Source organism: Rattus norvegicus, chromosome 10, assembly GCF_021556685.1.
Source record: "Rattus norvegicus strain SHRSP/BbbUtx chromosome 10, alternate assembly SHRSP_T2T, whole genome shotgun sequence".
Lineage (NCBI taxonomy): Eukaryota > Metazoa > Chordata > Mammalia > Rodentia > Muridae > Rattus > Rattus norvegicus.
The window spans coordinates 11,374,268-11,393,015 of NC_141543.1; the positions used below are offsets into that span (position 1 = coordinate 11,374,268).

At 43.6% G+C, this 18,748-nt stretch overlaps 1 protein-coding gene and 1 long non-coding RNA gene across 14 annotated transcripts in view; one reads left to right on the forward strand and one right to left on the reverse strand.

Moving 5' to 3' along the window:
• The first annotated feature begins 540 nt into the window (after positions 1–540).
• Positions 541–12,705, forward strand: LOC148002752 (uncharacterized). 2 transcript variants are annotated; one of them, XR_015631421.1, is made up of 4 exons: positions 541–987; positions 6,289–6,446; positions 6,784–7,444; positions 11,027–11,875. It is a non-coding gene; the product is annotated as an uncharacterized LOC148002752 (long non-coding RNA). The 2 variants fall into 2 exon arrangements; XR_015631422.1 differs by lacking the exons at positions 541–987; positions 6,784–7,444 and adding an exon at positions 4,764–4,867 and having other exon boundaries at positions 11,027–12,705.
• Positions 4,137–18,748, reverse strand: part of Atf7ip2 (activating transcription factor 7 interacting protein 2) — a 42,813-nt gene continuing 28,201 nt past the window's right edge. For 8 of the 12 annotated variants that reach the window (NM_001438433.1, NM_001438430.1, XM_087573549.1 and 5 more), the window contains 2 exons: positions 15,943–16,028; positions 13,462–14,990 (listed from right to left, as the gene is read on the reverse strand). In NM_001438433.1, the coding sequence (NP_001425362.1) occupies positions 14,580–14,990; positions 15,943–16,028 (497 nt within the window). In that variant the 3' untranslated portion in view covers positions 13,462–14,579. Of the gene's footprint in view, positions 5,039–8,716; positions 8,870–13,461; positions 14,991–15,942; positions 16,029–18,748 lie in introns of those variants that run through there. The other 4 variants (NM_001017471.1, NM_001438432.1, XM_087573552.1 and 1 more) reach the window with 1 other exon arrangement.

Genomic DNA, 18,748 nt, shown 5'->3' on the forward strand with positions numbered 1-18,748 from the left:
TGTCCTTTATAAGACTTACCTTGGTCATGGTGTCTACTGACAGGCAACAAGGTCATTCTAGGCGAGATTCAGGGTGCAAAGGACAAAGCAACAGACATCTATGTGGAGCTTTGGGGAAGAATAAGGCTGGATAGGGACTTCAGCTGACAGACATGCTCCTCATGTGATGGGATTGGTTAACAGTTACTGCAATTAGTACAGAAGGAAAAAAAAGGCTCTCATCTCAGCTGTAGAAATGAGAGATTGCTGCCGCCTGGTGGTCATGTGATAGAATTGTTCCCTTAAATAAAGAATTTCTGCCCCGTGTTTTTCTCCACATTAGGGCCTGCTGCAGTATCTGGCAAAAGATATCCCACAATCCTTTAATGAATGAATCCATAGATATCTCTCTGGAAATTTAACAAATGGATGATAATACAGATCAAGTTGCCTGGAGGTGTGTGTGTGTGTGTGTGTGTGTGTGTGTGTGTGTGTGTGTGTGTGTGTGAGCACGCACCTGCACTCGTGGGTGTGTCCTTTAGCATGCCATAATTCTTTCAGGCAAGGCTGGCAAAAGGACTCACCGGCTGAAGGTATCTACTGACAAGCCAGGCAACCTGCGTTTGATCCCTGGGACTCACACCATGAAAGGAACTGAGTCCTGCATGTGTCTGCAGACTTCTGAGTGGCACCCAAACACTCATACATATGCACATAAAATCAGTCAACCAATCAATGTAAAAATCATTTAAAATCTAATTCTCTCATCTCAGCTGCTAATTATCTATCCTTTGTCTGGGACTATAATCCAACTCACCCAAGCCTGAACTCCGCATTGCCCAGAGAAGTAAATTTACCAAGTCAGACTCAGAGAGGGCAGAAGACTGGACCCTTGGTCCTGCTAACTGCCACAAATGCCTCTGTGCTTGCCACAAGTACATGCCAGGCTGCAAACAACACCTGTGAGTGTCCCTGGCTGATGGTACATTTTATTTCCTCATGTGTAAGGTAAGTACGAATTGTCCAAAGCTGGGGTGCTGGATGATATTATGATTCAGCCCAGATCCTGCTGTAGGCTGGAACCGAAACCGGCTCCACAGCGCCACCTACAGCATCTTGGGAGTCTCCCCACTGCCACGCACATGAAAATAGAAAGCTAGGGTTCTTTCTTTTTTCTTTCTAGATCTCTCTATGCAGCCATGGCTGGCTAACAGTGAACTCACAGAAGCCCTCCTTGCCTCTGCCTCCTGAATGCTGGGGCCAATGGTATTTGTCACAGTTCTTGGCCAGCTCATGTTATTTAGCTCAGTCGTTTAGGATCCTTGTGCAATTTGAAGTTATGATCATTGGGTGGATTCTGAGAGATAACACCTGATACGGTGTAGGACACAGGAAGGTAGGCAAGATCTTTACTATAAAGTTTTCTTTGGGGAAAGAAATGAAGCCTTTATCCAAAGTCATAAGCATCCGTCCTGAGGCTGGGTCATTGCCCTTTGAGTATAAACATCTATGTGTAAGAGGAACATTCCATGTCTGCGGCCTTTCTAGCATAAGTTTGTTGTGCTGGGGTCTTTCTCTCAGCTCCTGAGGGGCTTCATTCAGACTCCTTTCCCAACTCCAACCCCTCACATTCTCTCTGACTCACACCTACATTTAGTCAGGAAGTTGTCTAAATGCTGCCTTCTCAGAGAGATGGCCCGGCTCCTTTTGTCTACTTTGTCCTGCGATGTGATCAGACACAGACCTCTCTCCCCAGTCTTTCCCCCTTACCGTTCAAATGGGATTCTAAATTCTTTTAGATCACATGAATAAACTACAGAAAAACAAAACATTTGAAAGGAGGACACAGGTGCCAAGCAGCAGGAAATCAAGGTCCGAGGTCCGGGTAGACTTCCAAAGAAAAGCAGAAAGGTTGAGAATGGAAGGTTGAGCACTGGAGAGAAACTGCCCAGATCAGGTTTGCTCACTCGGTCTCGTTTAACCCTCTGTATTCCACAGAGATTTTAAATGCCTGACTCTCATGGGAGACTGGGGACAGAAGTCTCTTGCATGTCCCTTCTAAGACAGGTGAGCTGGCTATCATCACCCAGGAAGGCTTTGGTGGTCAGAGCATTTTCGAATGTGAAGGTGGCCAGCGTTGAGGGAAGCTGGCATCTGTGGGGCCATCCCAGGATGTATGTCCTGAAAAAACTGCTTCTGGTTAAAGACAGGAGACATGGTTGGGAAATCATTGGGCCGGAAGTTTACAATGGCCCATGTAATCTCAACTATGAAATACAATGTTCCATGATCCCACATCATTACTGCCATGTGTACCTCCTACAGTGGCAGTGTGACTAGTTCTACGGCAAAAGCCACAGCACTGGTAACTACAACAGGCTAGACTCGCCACCCATCCCAATATGCCAATTAAAACTAATGGGGAAAAGCAAGGGGGAGGTTAATCCATGTGGCCACAGTGGGAAGAGGCACAGATAGCATACTCTCATAGCCGCAAGCTATCCTTTACGTACTGACATAAGCTTTGGTCAAATAGAGGGGTAAGAGATGTGCAGAATTGTCCGGGTCAAGTGTGCCCTTTCTGCCCACCCTTCCAGCTCCCAGCCTGCAAGACAGTCTGGAGAAGTCGGGAGTATTTGGAGGGATGGGGTACCTGGGGTGGAGGATGTTGTTCCTTCTCCAGGGTGCTGTCTCCCTTCATCACTAAGTGACTTACCTAGGGGGTGTCCATTCTGCAATGTTTTTTACGTCCCAGAATCCAAGATGACTATGAAGCAAGATGGAGGCATGAGGGCATGGAGGGCATGAGGGCATGGAGGGCGTGAGGGCATGGAGGGCGTGAGGGCAGGGGCATGAGGGATTGAGGGTATGGGGGCATGATCACATGGAGGTGTGAGGGAATGAGGGCATGAGGGCATGGGGGGCATGAGGGCATGGGGGGCAAGAGGGCATGGGGGCATGGGGGCATGAGGGCATGGGGGGCAAGAGGGCATGGGGGGCAAGAGGGCACAGTGGTGAGGGAACGAGGGCATGGGAGCGTGAGGGCTTGGGGGTGAGGGCACGGTGGCAAGCCTTTATTCTGCAATTAGAACCCAAATACAAGAATCTATGCTTTTTAGCAAAAGCACCTTCAACTCTCCCCTTGTGTTAGAAATCATCGGTTTTGAGGGGGACTCAGGTGCTGGCCTGTCTGGCTCTGCAGGCTTTTTGGCCCAGTGATAAAGTAGTACAGGAGAACTGGACAGGTGACAGTGACAGGCATACATGTGAAAGAGCCAGCTGCTGAGACCTAAAGCCGAAGTCCCACCTAGAACAGAGTACAGTAAGAAGCCGGGGTCAACGGGCGTGCAATTAGACAAGTGCTCCCGGAGCCATCCTTGCTCTGAATGAAGCACGGACGACTTCGTTTATTTTTTCTTGTTGTTGCTGCTGCTACCTTTGAGACAGGGTCTTAGTGTAGTTTAGGCTGTCCTCAAACTCATGATTCCCAGCCTCCTGTGTATATAGTCACTGTGTGTGGCACCATACCCAGCATGGATTCACTTGACTCTGACTAGTACTTCCCTGTGACTGACCCCTGGTTAACTGTCTTGTAATCTGGTCTGGATGGTCCTAGCTGCGTTTTGCTATGTGGGGAGGGAAGTGGGTGAGGAGAGGACAGATGCCAAGGAATTGATGCTAATCAACCTTTTTGGGAGGGACAGGATTCAAGCAGGTAACTGATACAAAAAGAATGGTCCTTAGGCCTGGCTTCCCTGGGGCTCATTCTCACAGTTCATTTTGTTTGTTGTGTAAGTGATGTCTTAACATCTTAAAAATAGTGCTCCCAGGCTGGGAAATAGCTCGGCGGTTCAGTGCCTCTTCTATTCTTGCAGAGGACCTTTCTATTCCTAGCCTATATGTGGGGGCTAACAGCCATCTGTGACTAGAGTTCCAGAAGATCTGTCACCCTTCTGCCAACACCCCCCACCACTACCCGTACCACAGAGGCTAAACATTCATACATGTAAGATACAAAATGTTAAATCCTGTTCAGATTACATTTGTTAGGAGGTGAACTTCTACAGAATGTCAGTAGATGACAGTCGGGAAGTTTTTCATAAAACACCAGGAGAACAGATATTTAAAGAGCTAGTTTGAAAAATAGCCATTCAAGCCAATTTTTCATGAATTTAATTGTAAAACAAGGATCAAAACTTCAGATGACGAAGACTTAAGACTGTCATGGCTAGTCTTGCAGATAAACAGTTCTTTCCACTGCATTTGACACTTGAAGAAAATGGTTGATTGACAGCTTTATGCTAGCTCTCCCAGTTGTCCTCATTTTCTTCCCAGCCACCCATTTACATTCTTGTTTCAGGTTAAGGGAAGACATAATTTGTCAAGGACATGTTAATGTTCAAATCTCCAAGCGCAAGGAACAGCACAAGCTATCCAGATTTGGTTCTTGATGTCAAGTGTTCCTTAGCTACCCACGAGACACGCAATGAGTCAATGCCAACAGACAGATGGCAGCCAGGGGAGAGCGAGCCGAGCTATCAGGCTGGCTGATGGTGGTGGGGTCCATCAGAATGGTTACACGGACCCCAGAAACATCAAAACGTGTGCTGGTTATCTTGAGTCCACAGTGGGTTAAGACTAACCTGAGCACACCAGGCACTGTCTCAAACGGTGATCACAGAAAGAGCGCCCACTGACTGCTTTGCACACACCCAACAAGAATGCCGCTACCTCTCCAGCTTCTGTATAGTATTAACTCTACCCAGTTCCAGTCATAGCTGTACAGGACTTCACTGTCCTAGAGTCACTGGAGCAGGTTTAATCACTAAGTGCTCTTCTTTTAAAGGCTTTGACATGGACATAACGTAGTTAAGCAGCCTTGGTCAAGGTAAGGTCCGGTTCTGATTCAGAAAGGAGGTGTTGAAACCTTTCCTGTTGTCACTGCTGGAGGAACTCATTCCTGGAGGTCGGGTTCCTGTAAGCTCTGACTTCTGTACCCTGCTGTAGCCTCCTCCATCTCCTCTTCTAGTGGTGTTCTCTTGCTGAAGATTTTCTTTTTCTGGAATTCAAAGCCACTGTTTAGAACAACTGCTCTCTGCTCTCAGTTACTATACAGGAGACAGACGAGGTGGAGGCAGAGGTGCTGTGCTCCCCAAGGGGAAGTCAGTACATCTCAGTAAACAGCTCCTAAGATCTGTTACGACTGCTCTAACTTCCCCTACTCCTGTCTTCTGACCAGAGCCTGTTAGTGCGAGGTAATCTGTGGCTATTGGAGCCGAAGTCAGGGCCACGGTCATTAATGTTCTCATAAACATATGGAAATCCCTGTGCTGGTCTGACTGAACATGTTCATCACAGGCAAATATATTTGCATGCTTAGTCACCAGGGAGTGGAGCATGAGAACAATTAGGAAGTGCAGTCTTGGAGCAGGTGTAGCCTTTGTTAACAGAAATGTGTCCATTAACAAAAGCCCATGCCAGGCCCAGTGTCCCTCTCCCTCTCTGCCTTCTGCCTGTGGGTCGGGATGTAAAGCGCTCAGTTCCAGTGCCGTGTCTGTCTTCTTTCTGTCATGATGATTGGGGACTAACCTTTTACAACTGTAAGCAAGCCCCCAGTTAAATGCTTTTTAAAATAAGAGCTGCCTTGGTCATGGACTCTCCACAGCAATAGAGCAGTAACCAAGAAAATAATAATTAGCTTTCCCTTTTTTTTTTTAAAGGACAATATAGATACAAAACTCTCAATTAAAAAAGACATGTATCTGGTAGAGGAGTTGCGGTTAAGACACATTAAGAGCCTTTTCTTATTTGGAAATATGATGAAAGAAAATTCCCAGACTGTTAGAAACAATATTGTGAATAAAATAAAGTCACAGTTCCATAAAACAGTGACTGTGTGGCTCGCAGAGGACCTGGGGAGCTACCTGGGATTTAGAAGAAATAAGGCGGGCATGATTTGGAATCTGTGGGAGAGGGAAGGGGAGGGGATGGGCACGTAGACTAGGCTGGTCTTGGATTTCTGGTCTTCCTGCTTCCACCCCCCACTGTGCTGGAATTCCACACTCATTTCCTGCAGGGCTGGTGTGCAGACCCTGGGTCTTGGGATGCTAGGCGAGCACTGTACCCAGTGGGCTGCCTCATCAGCTTGAGACCTGTCTAAATGAGAAAGGGAATGCTGTAATACTGAATCTAAACGAGTAAGGAATGCCGTACTACTGAATCTAAACAAGTAAGGGATGTCGTAATACTGAGTCTAAACGAGTAAGGGATGCTGTAATACTGAACTTTGCCTGGCATTGACTATTCCAGCTCAGAAGCTGCAAGAGTGAAGAAGAAATGTATGTGGGTCTTGGAAATTGCAAACAGACTGACTAAGTGTTCCCCAAAGGATTGGATTGTAAGAAGCAAGGAAAGAGAAGACAGAGGAGACCCTACCAGTTTCAAGGAAAGGAAAGTGACAGTTTCAGGTAAGCTGCCTTGACACTTGGCTGCACGTGATGAACTGCTAGGATTCCAGGTACACTTTGTTCTCAGCAGTTATAGTTTTAATACAATGGCTTCATGGACGATGACAGGCTTCATGCTGAGATAAAAGGCTCAGAGTACGTGCAGCCACATCCTTCATTGTTAAGTCTCTCGCCTTGCCAAACATATCCCTATACCAAACCTCCAAACTTAAACCCCTCACCCCAAGCCACTGTTCAATAGTTCACATGGCCAGGGTATGTGCATGTACATGATTCCTGACTCTTGAACCTCCCTGGTTCTACTCTTAAAATGTTTTTCAACACAATTTCCTTCTAGACTCATCTTTACTCCCAATAATTTAATTCTCTCTCTACAAGACCTCCAAGGTCAACAAGATGGCCGAGCAGAAAACATGCAAGACTAATGGGCAGAGCCCAACCTCAAGAAAACTGACACCTGGGGGTTGTCCTCTGACCTACAGCCCAGAGGCCAATCGGTGGCATGGATCCAGAAGTCCTTTTGAATGGATTCTCTCCTTTCCTAAGGCCACATTGGTTTTTTATCAGACATGAGGAATTTTATTATGTTAATCTTTTTCCCTTTGATTTTTAGTAACTCCACGACTAAAGTTAAATATAATTTGATATTTGAGGAAAGTCACTAAAAATAAATAAACAAACAAAGAAAAAAAAGTACTGTCAGACAAGCAGAATTCCACAAGGGAGGAGAAAAATAAGGAAGCAAACAAAAAAGAATAACGCCCAGGGAAAATACCAAGTGACATGTTACAGTTGAGTGTCTACACATCAGCAGCCACCAGGAATGGCACTTGAGGAATCTATCGGCGTAGAGCAGTATCAGCCAGCTCAGATGCTTCGAAGATCCCAGAATGCTCAGCTTCTTCTGACACAGGTGCTTTGGAACTTTGGGGATCTGAACTAAGAGACTTTGGAGGTCTGATGAAGTATACTCATTACTGAGGAAACACATTTAAAAGGTAAAGTCACTTATCCTAGGATGCATTTTGAATGAAACCAAAGGGCCAAGAATAGAGATCAGTGTTAGGTATTTGTCTGGAATGTGTGAAGCTCTAGGTTCAAACACCAATACTGCCAAATACAATCAGCCGACTTATCAATCAATCAGCCAATTACTAGGAATACCTGAAGTCAAAAACCCCTTCCCTACCTCTAAGATACCTGTTTTCTCAACAGTACACATTAAGATTAGTCTAGGGATCTGGGTGTAGTGACAGATTCCTTTAATCCTAGCACTTGGAAGGCAGAGGTAAGTGGATCTTTGAGTTCAAGGCCAGCCAGAAGAGTAAACACGTAGATTTCACAGAAGCAGAGAGGATGGCAGTCACTGGAGGTCAGGAAAAATAGGGAGAGCTGAGTTAAGAAGTAGGAAAACAACAGAACAATCTGTTCTAGTGGTATGCATTACAATAGGGTGACTGGAGTCTGTGACAATTTACTGTATATTTTTATGAATGTTTAAGGAGATGGTGATGCTGACTACTTATGTACACTGCATACATATGTCAAACCATCACACTGCATTCCATAAAGACATGCAATTACATGTCAATTAAAATTATGAGATGATTCAAGTTTCATCAGAATTAAGATCTTGCCTCATCTCAGGAATAAGAGATCAGTATTGGGGACTACACTTGCCATGCTCAGCTAGAGGTATGGCATTCTATAGGAACAAGTGCCATGAGGTTCTGAACCTCATAAACTGCTAAAGCAATGCCACTTCCACAGACTGAGTATGGAGCGGGGGTGTTAAAAGACTTCCAGGGCTTTGTCTGCAGTTCCCATTAGGACAATGCTCATGTATGATGCATTATTTTTGTTTAAAAAAATGCTTTCTAAGCCAGGTGTAGTGCTGCACACCTTTAATCCCAGCACTCAGGAGGCAGACAGAGGCTCTGGCCTACAGAGTAAGTTCCAGGACAGTCAAAGCTACACAGAGAAACTGGGTCTTGAAAAAACAAACAACAATAATAGTTTTCTACGCAGATGGCCAACTCCTGTGCCCTCCTTGTCCCATAACACTGTTAATAGTAAACATGGCATTCCTACTCCTTAATTCCTGCACCCCACTTTTGCTTCTAACTAGCCAGAGCTTGCTTTTCCTTAACAGATCACCCCACTGTCACTCTCCTCTAATCCATTCTTGAAGTTTCCCTGGAAAGGCTATAAACTCCAGCCCTGGCCTGAAGGGGCCAAGGAGTGACAGTCATAGAACTTTATGCTTGTACCTTTCACAGGAATCTTCTTTCTCCTGGTGGAGGGCTTGGTCCCTATCTGTTGCACTCTGGAATTGGAATGGTCCCCAAAGGCCCCTGTGTTGAAGGCTTGGTCCTCAGCTGATGGTGCTATTCGGAGATGGTGTAATCTTGATGAAGGAGGGCCTGTTAGAAAAAAGGGAAATTACTGGGGCACGCTCTTGAAAGGGATGCTGGGACCCTGGCCTCCTCTTCCATCACATTTGATTACAGGTCAAAAAGCAACCATACAAAGGTCTACAGACTGAAACATCCAAATCAATCTCTTTTTAAGGCTAATTAAGGTGTTTTGTCATGGCAACTGAAAGATGAACAACAGTGTCCAGATGTCCCTTTAACAGGAAGCTTGTGCAGGTGGCCAGACACTCTTGTGGCTCTGTACTACAACCAGTCCCCCTCCCCCACGGAGCTGGGGATCGAACCCAGGGCCTTGCGCTTGCTAGGCAAGCGCTCTACCACTGAGCTAAATCCCCAACCCTACAACCAGTTTCTTACCAAGAGAGCCATGCTTTGATTAGAACAAATTAGGTTCAACTGTGGACACAAGAGGAAGTGGCACAGCAAAGCACACAAAACAGAAACGTTTTTTATTCATAGGTTTGTGAGAGAAGAGGGGTAATCATAGGACTTGATGGGAAGTCAGGAGACAGCAGGGTGCCCAGGCAGTGGGTGGCAAGGCATGTAAATTCAGAGGGACTAAAGCTTTCAGTGGTGTCTAGGACATTACCTAGCAGGTTCTCTGAAGGGGTTCTGTTAAGTGGCTTTCAAACTCTACAGGTCATACCTGGAGACTGACTGCCATGAGCACCTACACAGTTCATACAGGTGTAGGGCCTGTCAGTACAGGTGAATCTTGTCATCTTGTATGAACAGAGGTCACAGGAGACAGTCATATAGATCATACTGAGGCATTATGAGTAAATGGGGAGTCATAACCGCTTTAAGGGTGACTTTAAGGGTGACTATAGTCTGTTTCTGGTATGAGAAATTCAAACCACATTTAAAATGGATGCTGGGAGGGCATTAAGTTACAACTTACAGAAACTGTGTATCCAGTCAATGTTCCAAGTCTCATTTGGTAGAACCTATTAATTTAAGAAAAGAGAAAGGGAGAAAGCAAGACAGAAGGAAAGAAAGCTAGGCCAAAACTAAAACAAACCAAAACAGAAACCAAACCAAACCAAAATACCCCAAAACAAAAACAAAACCTAACTAACCAAACAAACAAAAAAAAAACAAAACAAAACAAAAAAACCCAAAACCCAGTAGCAATGCCTTTAGTTTAACAGAGAGAAAGGAGACACAGAAAGATGAATCAAGTTGTTCAAACACCGAGATAAGTGTTTGACTGGCTTTAATTAATTGATTTAATCTTTCTAAGGGTGGTCTGGTACCCTGCCATCCCAGTCAGCTCCTTATAACAGTAGTCATCTTGAGAGTCCCTCACTCAGCAGGGAGTGAACTGAGGCTACAGAGCTAAAAAATAGGTTGAGATTTGGTCTATATAACCCAGGAACACAGAATCCTGCAGCCTCCCAAATACTAAGATTACGGGAACCCACCGGGGTCACTAGAACAAGGCAATCTGTATAGAGCTGCTGGAGACTACACTAGCTTCTTCATGGCTCGTGTGTTAGCTAGTCTGTCCCATGTAAGTCAACCTAGTAAATCACTTTGTCACCCACGTTCAACCAGTTCTTCTAGAGCAGTGTGGTTCTCAACCTTACTAATGCTGTGATCCGTTAACACAGTTCATGATGTGATGATCCTCTACCATAAAATTATTTTTGTTGCTACTTCATAATTGTAATCTTGCTACTGTTATGAATCATAAAGCAAATGTTTTCTGATGGTCTTTTTTCGCATAATATTTTTATTATTTGGGAATTTCACATCATGAAACCGGATCACATTCACTTCCCAGTCCTCCCAGGTACTCCTCAACCCTTGCACAAGAAAACAAAGGAGGAAGAAGTCGGAGTCAGAGTCCAATGTGTGTTGCCCACATATTCACTGGAGCATGGTGGGCAGCTCCTTAAAAAGACCAAATCCTCCCCCCACACCCACCAAAGCGATCGACTGTGGAAAGCTGCACTGCTGCATCCTTGTCACAATGTCACAACTTTCAAGAGTTCTCTTTGGTGACTTTCTGTTTAGGCTTTTAATTTTTTTGCAGGGAGGGGGATTAGGGGTTGTCACAGAAGCCTTCTATGTTCCTCTTTCTCAACTGTGAGTCTGCAGACATTGAAACCAATGCACAAGTAGTTTCCTTGTCCTTTACAGTCAGCAGGAACATGGATCATGGACTTCTACATGGTTTCCGGTGACAGCATGGATTACAGGCATCCATCCATGTGGTCTCTGTTGTCAGTCCATGCCGCGGCATGGTCTCCGGTGGCAGTTAGACCTCAGACATGGCTTTCTGATGCAGCACTGACCATGAACAGCCTTGGCATCAGCTCAAATCAAGGGCATCAACATGGTACCCATGGTACCACCATCATGGCTCTTGGCAGCAGCTGAAACCAAGGACATCAACATGGCACCTAGTGACAGCATAGACCACTGACTTCAACATGGCTTCAGGCACCAGGCACAGGCCAGAGACATCAACACAGACCCCAGCTACATTAGGATCAAGGACATCCACATGAACCTTGGGTTTTGAGATGGCCTGGAATACCAACATGGCCTCTTGGGGCAGGAGTCCAAGAAGGTCCTTCCAGGAGATCCAATCCAGAAAACGAACCACTTCTTGGACATTCTGTTGTTTTTCAGAACCAGGACAATTGTATGGCTCTACAGTGTATTTAGGGGCTGAGTCTACACAGGCTGCTGCCCAACAACCTGGTGGCCAAACTCAGCAAGGACAGCCCCACCCCACTGCAGCCTTCTTTCACACCTGTCACTGCTGTCACATTTCTAGTTCTGCCTCTCTTCATTGTACACTTAGTGCTCTGTTTCTCAATTTCTTCCCACCTAATGCACAGTCATCTGTTATAGTGGGATTGGAAACTACAGCATGTCACACAGTATGTTTTTTTGATGAAACAGCTTTACATACAAATATTCATTGTAAGTCGTTGGTCTGGTTCAAGGTTTCTGAAGCACTGTAAATACACCATTGCTGAGACTTGTCTCTGACTTCTTGCTGTTGCCCAGAGTCAGGATGATATCGCAGTTAGACAAGGCATCCAGGGGCAGGTTCAGTGAAAGCTCATGGCTGCCACAGACCTCCCTGCCCTGAGACATTAGGAAAGGTACAGATTTGTCATTCTCTGCTATGTGCAGCTTTCTTTCTGACTTCGTGAGCCCACTTTTTAAAAAGCATCTTCCTATAAGACTAGCCTCACCCTGCTTAGTTATTCCACTGCTATTGCAGGCCCTGTAGACCCATTTCACTGCTGTGAACTCCTTCAGCAACTCCATGGGTCTCTGACTCCTTGGAGCTCCATAGCAGGTGCCAGTGGTGTCCACCATCTTCATTTTGCCTTCCAATGCTCTTAGGTAACCCCCATGAAAGACAGAACCCAGCACAGACTAGACTTGCATTCCATCTATAGCTGGGCTTTAACATGGGACTCTAAGGCAGCAAAGATGATGTGATCCATTCATACCAGTATGGCATATACACTGTGGACCTAGAATCCAGGCCCTTGGCTTTGAATCGTGGCTCCAGATTTTTGTGGGGTTAGTGACTGACTTCTATGAAGTCTGATATAATTTCCTCATCTAAAAAAGGTGTGTCAAAACATAATTCTTATAAACCATCACACATCTAAAACTATATAGGATGTTGCAATATGCCATTTTCTTCTGTTATCTGTTGTCCAGGCATGGTCTGGGATTCTGAACACCAGCTGTCATTACTCAACCGTCTCACTGTTGGCTTTTTGGCAAGTTTGGCTGCTGCTTATTGGAGGAAAAAGCACTTTCTTCTAAACTACAAGTACAGGCAACTTAAAAAAAAAAAAAGATTTATCATATATAAGTACACTGTAGCTATCTTCAGACACACCAGAAGAGGTATCAGACCTCATTACAGATGGTTGAAAGCCATGATGTGATTGCTGGGCCCTCTGAAAGAGCAATCAGTGCTCTTAACCACTGAGCCATCTCTCCAGCCCTATAGGCAACTTTTATGAGGTTTCTGTGCTGTGTGGCAGAAATGCTCCCATTCCTAAGTTGCTTTTATTCTGGTGTCACTGAAATGTTAACTGTTGGGACCTCCACTCTGGGTTCCTTCAAAGGACAAAAAATCGCAATGGTTAAAAGGTCAGATGGCAGCCTTCCTCTGGGGTGTCCTGTGATCCTGTCAGCTTCCCAGGTAACCTGCTGATATCTGAATAACACACATCATTACCTCAAGTCTCGCCATCCACTACAAAATGCCTGACAACGAGCAGGTCACCACATCTGGAAATACTTTTCTCCTTCAGTTCTTTGAGACAGGTACTTCATATGTGGCCTTGGCTGTCCTGGAACCTGCTATGTAAACCAGTCTAGCCTCAAACTGATAAAAATCCACCTGCTTCTGCCTCCTGAGTTTTGGGATTGAAGGCATGCACCACCATGTTATTCTCAAACCTGCTTCTTTCACAAGCTATACAGACCAGGCTGCCCTTTAACTCACAACCCTGCATCAGCCTCCCAAGAACTAAGATTTGTATATGCCACTACACCTGATTCACACATGCCTCATAAAAGACAGGAAAACCTTAAAAAGTAACAGGTTTATTGGTGAAGATGGAGTCATCTCAAATACTAAGTGCAACCGTTTCCTGATCATATCTCAGAACTCCACTGTATACCAGATGAGTACCCCACTTGAAAACCATGCTACAGTGTTGCCTTTTAACACCCCAGTTTTTAGCGATCTAGTCTGTTTCTTTTGGGTAGTGACGTAAGCATCTCAGGTCTCTCCTGAACGGCTTCAGTGCAAGGCGTGAATAGGGCTCTTCTATTAGAGCCTTTAGTGTTATATTCTCCAAGTTCTAACAGAAACCAGGAAATTGGCAAAGGGAGGTATTTAGAGAAATTAAGAATCAGCAAATTAAAGCCTCAAATCTAAATGAACTCTATGACTGAAATAGCTGGTTGAATGATTTTTTTTTAAAGGAAGCACTGTGCGTTTCCATGTTCTAATAAAAAAGTTAGAACAAAGTCTAACAAAACCATTGTTAGCTTTATTGGGATTGAAGCTTTATTGGGATTTTTTTTTAAACAGTTTAGCTCTGGCTGGACTGGAACTTTCTCTGTAGACCAAGCTGGTCCTGAACTCAAGAGATCTATCTGCCTTTGCCTTCCAAGTGCTGACATTAGAAGCTGTCCCACATTGCCTGATCTAACAAAGTGTACTGTTTAGGCAAAACCTCCAAGCTATTTCTCTCAAATGACTGCCAGCCAAATAAAGACAAAAACGAAGGGTACAAACCAATAGCTGCATTAGACACCAACAGAAAGAATTTCTGTATACTACATGCGGCAGGGATGCATCCAGGGTCACCTACCTTTGCGAATGGTTGGTTTTGCTTTTAGCTGATTGTCAAGGATGGGAAAAGTGGCTGCTTGTACCTGAGGGTTTCAGACACAGCAGCAATTCCATAACCACCATAGAAATAGACAGTGGCAACCTGGACACCACAGAAGTACATACTGAATGCACACTAGAAACACACACAGTTCCAAGACGATTATAACACATTTAAGGCTGTCCCCAAAGGGTTCACAACTGCAACACAGGATAGATATTACAATGCACAGGGTTAGGCACTGCAAACAAAACATTCATATATGAAAACATAGTATGTAGACAACACAAAATCACTGAGGACTTTTAGGTAAGGTTTTCAGAAAACCCAGGAATACACTTGATATTACAAAATGGTCCATATCGTCCAAAAATGTCTTTTGATTGGACAGCAAAATAATATTTGGTAGAAGCTAACATTTGAGATAAAGTGCAAGCCATTGGGAGTGGTAAAGCTTTAATTTCTGCAACTTTCTTCCAAGTCAAATGATTGGAGCCCTCATAGTACAGGAAGAGGTGGTAACTCTCCACAGGAGCGCACTTGGGGTTGACCTTGGGAATGTTCCATGTCAGGGCAATGCTTGAGGGCCTCAGGACTTGCTTCACTTTCAGCTCAGGCTTTTGGGGAGGAAGTGTGTCTTGGATTTTGTCTGCCATCTCAGGGAGTGGTGCTGGTGGCTCTGGGAGAGGTGGAAGGTGTTCAAATGAACCAAAACCCTACAAACACATTTTTAAGAAAGTTCATTGAGATCACTTGGTGAGTACAGACAAAAGTGGTCAAGCTTAGGCCTACAAATCTACTTCTAATTCTTCAAATCTTCAACAAAGCAATAAAATTTCAAACAACGAGGCTAGACTCATGTTTTGTGGTATGTGTGTGTATGTGCATGCTGGTCAGTGTATTCACACTACAGAGAGGACAACCTCACATAATCTACTCCTCAGGAACCATCCATATGGCTTTTGTGAGATAGGAACTCTCGCTGGGTCCTGGGTCTCCTGCATTAAGCTACTCTGACTGGAAAGCAAATTCCCGCAATCCACTTGTTTCTGCCTTCCCAGCTCTGGGATTACAAACGAGCGCCACCTAGTTTGGCTTCTCTAGTTTTTAAACATGGGTTGTAGGATCAAACTCCGGTCTTCCTTAATGACTGAGCCACCTCCTGGCCTCTAGACCAAATATTTTCAAAACAGAAGGTTCTTTTGTGGTTGAGATTTGTTTTGCTTTGAATGATCCTAGGAACTGGACACAGTACCTTGCACATGCTGGGTAAATGTTCTACCTCTGAGCCACATTCCAAGCAGCTACAAGAATGATTTCTACATTGTGGAATATTACTAAAACATAATGAAGGATGTCTTAGGCATTCTGGAGAACAAACCATCTCATTTCAACATTCTGCTTCCAAATACTGCAGTAATTCTCCAACAGCCTCATCAACAATGGTTATTACTCCTAAAATAAATGAAAAACTGTGTTTTCATTTCTGTAGTTTCTGAAAGCTGTAACTGAATTCTTCTTATTAGATAAGTAGATTCACAAAAACACTTTATGAAAAGCCATTCCAGTGTATCCTAAGCTGAAATGTGGCTCAGATGTTTCCAGAGTAAACAGATAGACCCCACTCTGCTAGAGTGAACATCGTTACCCAGCATTTCAGGTTAGTACCTCATTTCCATTTTCTGCCACTGGGATTATTTCTTTTGATCTTAAAACAGCTTTCGAAGTTGACTTCAGGGTGAAGGATGGGCTTTCTGTGAAGAAGACAGTATAATTTAGAGCTGGGGGTGTATCTCAGTGAGCAAGCACTTGTCTACCACTAGTGAGGAAGCCCCAGCACTACAAGAAAATGGAAATAAATAAGATTTACCTGGAACAAATTCCAGTGTTTAAACAGTTGTACACCTTGGGCAGTAGATATAATTACAAGCACAAAATTCATATGAATATATACTTTGGATAGAAAATTCACAAAATTTTCCATAAGATGATAAAAATTTCCTCTAAGGGTAAATCCCTCATTATGCAACTAGGAAATAGGTGTTTACATGTGGGAAAGGGATCTACAGTAAGTGACAAAAGAGGTAGGATGTTCTGTTAGATCAATCAGGTCTACAACACAAAGCTATTTACAAACATATATGAATATGTAACATACACAAGCATAGGAATTCAAACAAGAATCCCCAAATGAAAATCTCACAAGCTAGGGTACTCTCTCCTGAGACATGTATTCTTATGGAGGGAATAAAATATAAGAAGTTGATTGTGGAAAAGGGAAGAGGAAAGGAAAAACAGATATAACAGGAAAGGAAGAAAAAGAAGAGGTGGGGAGGATGGAGAAGCTTTGGTGGAACAGAGGGAAAGATGTAGCAAGGTTTGTGGACAGTTTTAAACAGGTAGGTGGAGAACCTACGGGGAGGACTAAAATCCTTAGACAACACTGTAAAGTACAAGGGCTAGGTCAGTAATTACCACGTGAGGTTTGTCTAGCTTGATGACCACCCCTGCCCCATCACCACAATCCCTCAACGATTTGTTTGTACTTTACTTTTGATATATAAAGATTATTAAGATTTTACACTTGTCAGTTATTTTTACACACACACACACACACACACACACACACACACACACACACACACACAGAGAGAGAGAGGGAGAGAGAGAGAGAGAGAGAGAGAGGGAGGTGTATGTCTGTATTTGAGATAAAGTCTCACTATGTACCTCTGGCTGCCCTAGAACTCTTCGATCTACCATCCACCTGCCTTCGCCTCTAAGTATTGGGATTAAATATGCATGCAACCATGGCCAACTATTTTACAGGTATTAAGAAACTGTCTTTTTTTTTTTTTTTTTTTTTTGGTTCTTTTTTTCGGAGCTGGGGACCGAACCCAGGGCAAGAAACTGTCTTTTTAATCTTTTTTTTCTTTTCTCTTTTTTTAGAGCTGGGGACCGAACCCAGGGCCTTGCGGTTGCTAGGCAAGCGCTCTACCACTGAGCTAAATCCCCAACCCCCTGTCTTTTTAATCTTAATTTTGAGAATGTGTGTAGTTTTTAATGATGCTTTAATTAATCAATGCTGAGTTTGCTAAGATCGAAGTCTTCAAATAAATCATCATACAAAATGATAAAACAACCGTGAATAGTTTAATAAAAAAAAAATCCTAACAAACATTTCACAGGAGTAACACTACTTATTTCCAAGTAATAATCAACAAGCCCTGGACAAAGCCACACAGGCCTAGAGAAGCTCAAACTTGTGGTGGTGTCATTTGTTGTCATTATGATGACAATGTCTTAGAATACTTTCAGCTCACTCACACACACGCATACACACATGAGATAAGCAAAAGCAGCATTACTGTTTTGTGTTCCCAAAGTAACAGCACCCAGAACCATGTTACTTTAAGGTGAAAATTGTGGCCTCTAGTTTCAACTTAACCTTTTAATGTTGTATTTTTGAAATGATCTACTCAGAGATGGAATTCACACCCAACAAGATACACCCTTCCTAAATTTTGATATATATATACTTTTGAAACCTGAAACCATCACCAAAACAAGGTATAGAATACTTTATCTATCCACCTCAAAGTTCTTTCTCTTGTCTGTGCTTGTTTTTTGAGACAAGGTCTAATATAATTCAAGCTGGCCTTGAACTCCTGATCCTGTTGTTCTGCTTCTTAAGTACTAGAATTATGGGCATGTAATATTATGTCCAGTTTATCAACACAAGTTCTTTGATATTCCTTTCAATCTATCTCACTTCTGACCCCACAAAAATCAGTTAGTTTATTGTCACTAAAGGTTATATATAAGCTGGGTATGGTGGCACATGCCTTTAATCCCAGCTCTTGGGAGGCAGCCTGTGGGTTCGAGGCAAGCCTGGTCTATGGAGTAAGTTCTAGGATACACACACACACACACACACACACACACACACACACACACACACACGGATTGATTAGATGTATCTCAGTGACAGAGCACTGAAATACCATGCATAGCCAAGAGATCAATATCTAGCACTGAAAAAAGATTTGCCTTTTCAAGAATTTCAAATATAGGAATTATTTCTTGATTGTTAAGTTATACAGATAAGATACACACACACACACACACACACACACACACACACACACGCACGCACGCGCACACATACATTCATCCGTTGGTGTAGCACAGAGCTGTTTGTAGTCCTGACCTATTATAAATAAAGCTGTGATGAGAATTTATGTTTTTATTATATATAGCTATAATCCCAGCATTTGTATTGAGGTAAAATTCTAAGGACCAGATTAGCTACTTAATGAGACCCTGTCAAATCAAGTCTGTTTAGATGTAGGTTTTCTTTTCTCTTGGAGAAATATATGGACAGACAAGGCTAGTCATACAAGACTGTAAATAATGTTTTAAGAAACTGCCAAACTAAATTGTTTAGCCATTCTTAGTTACAAAGACCCCCAAGTTG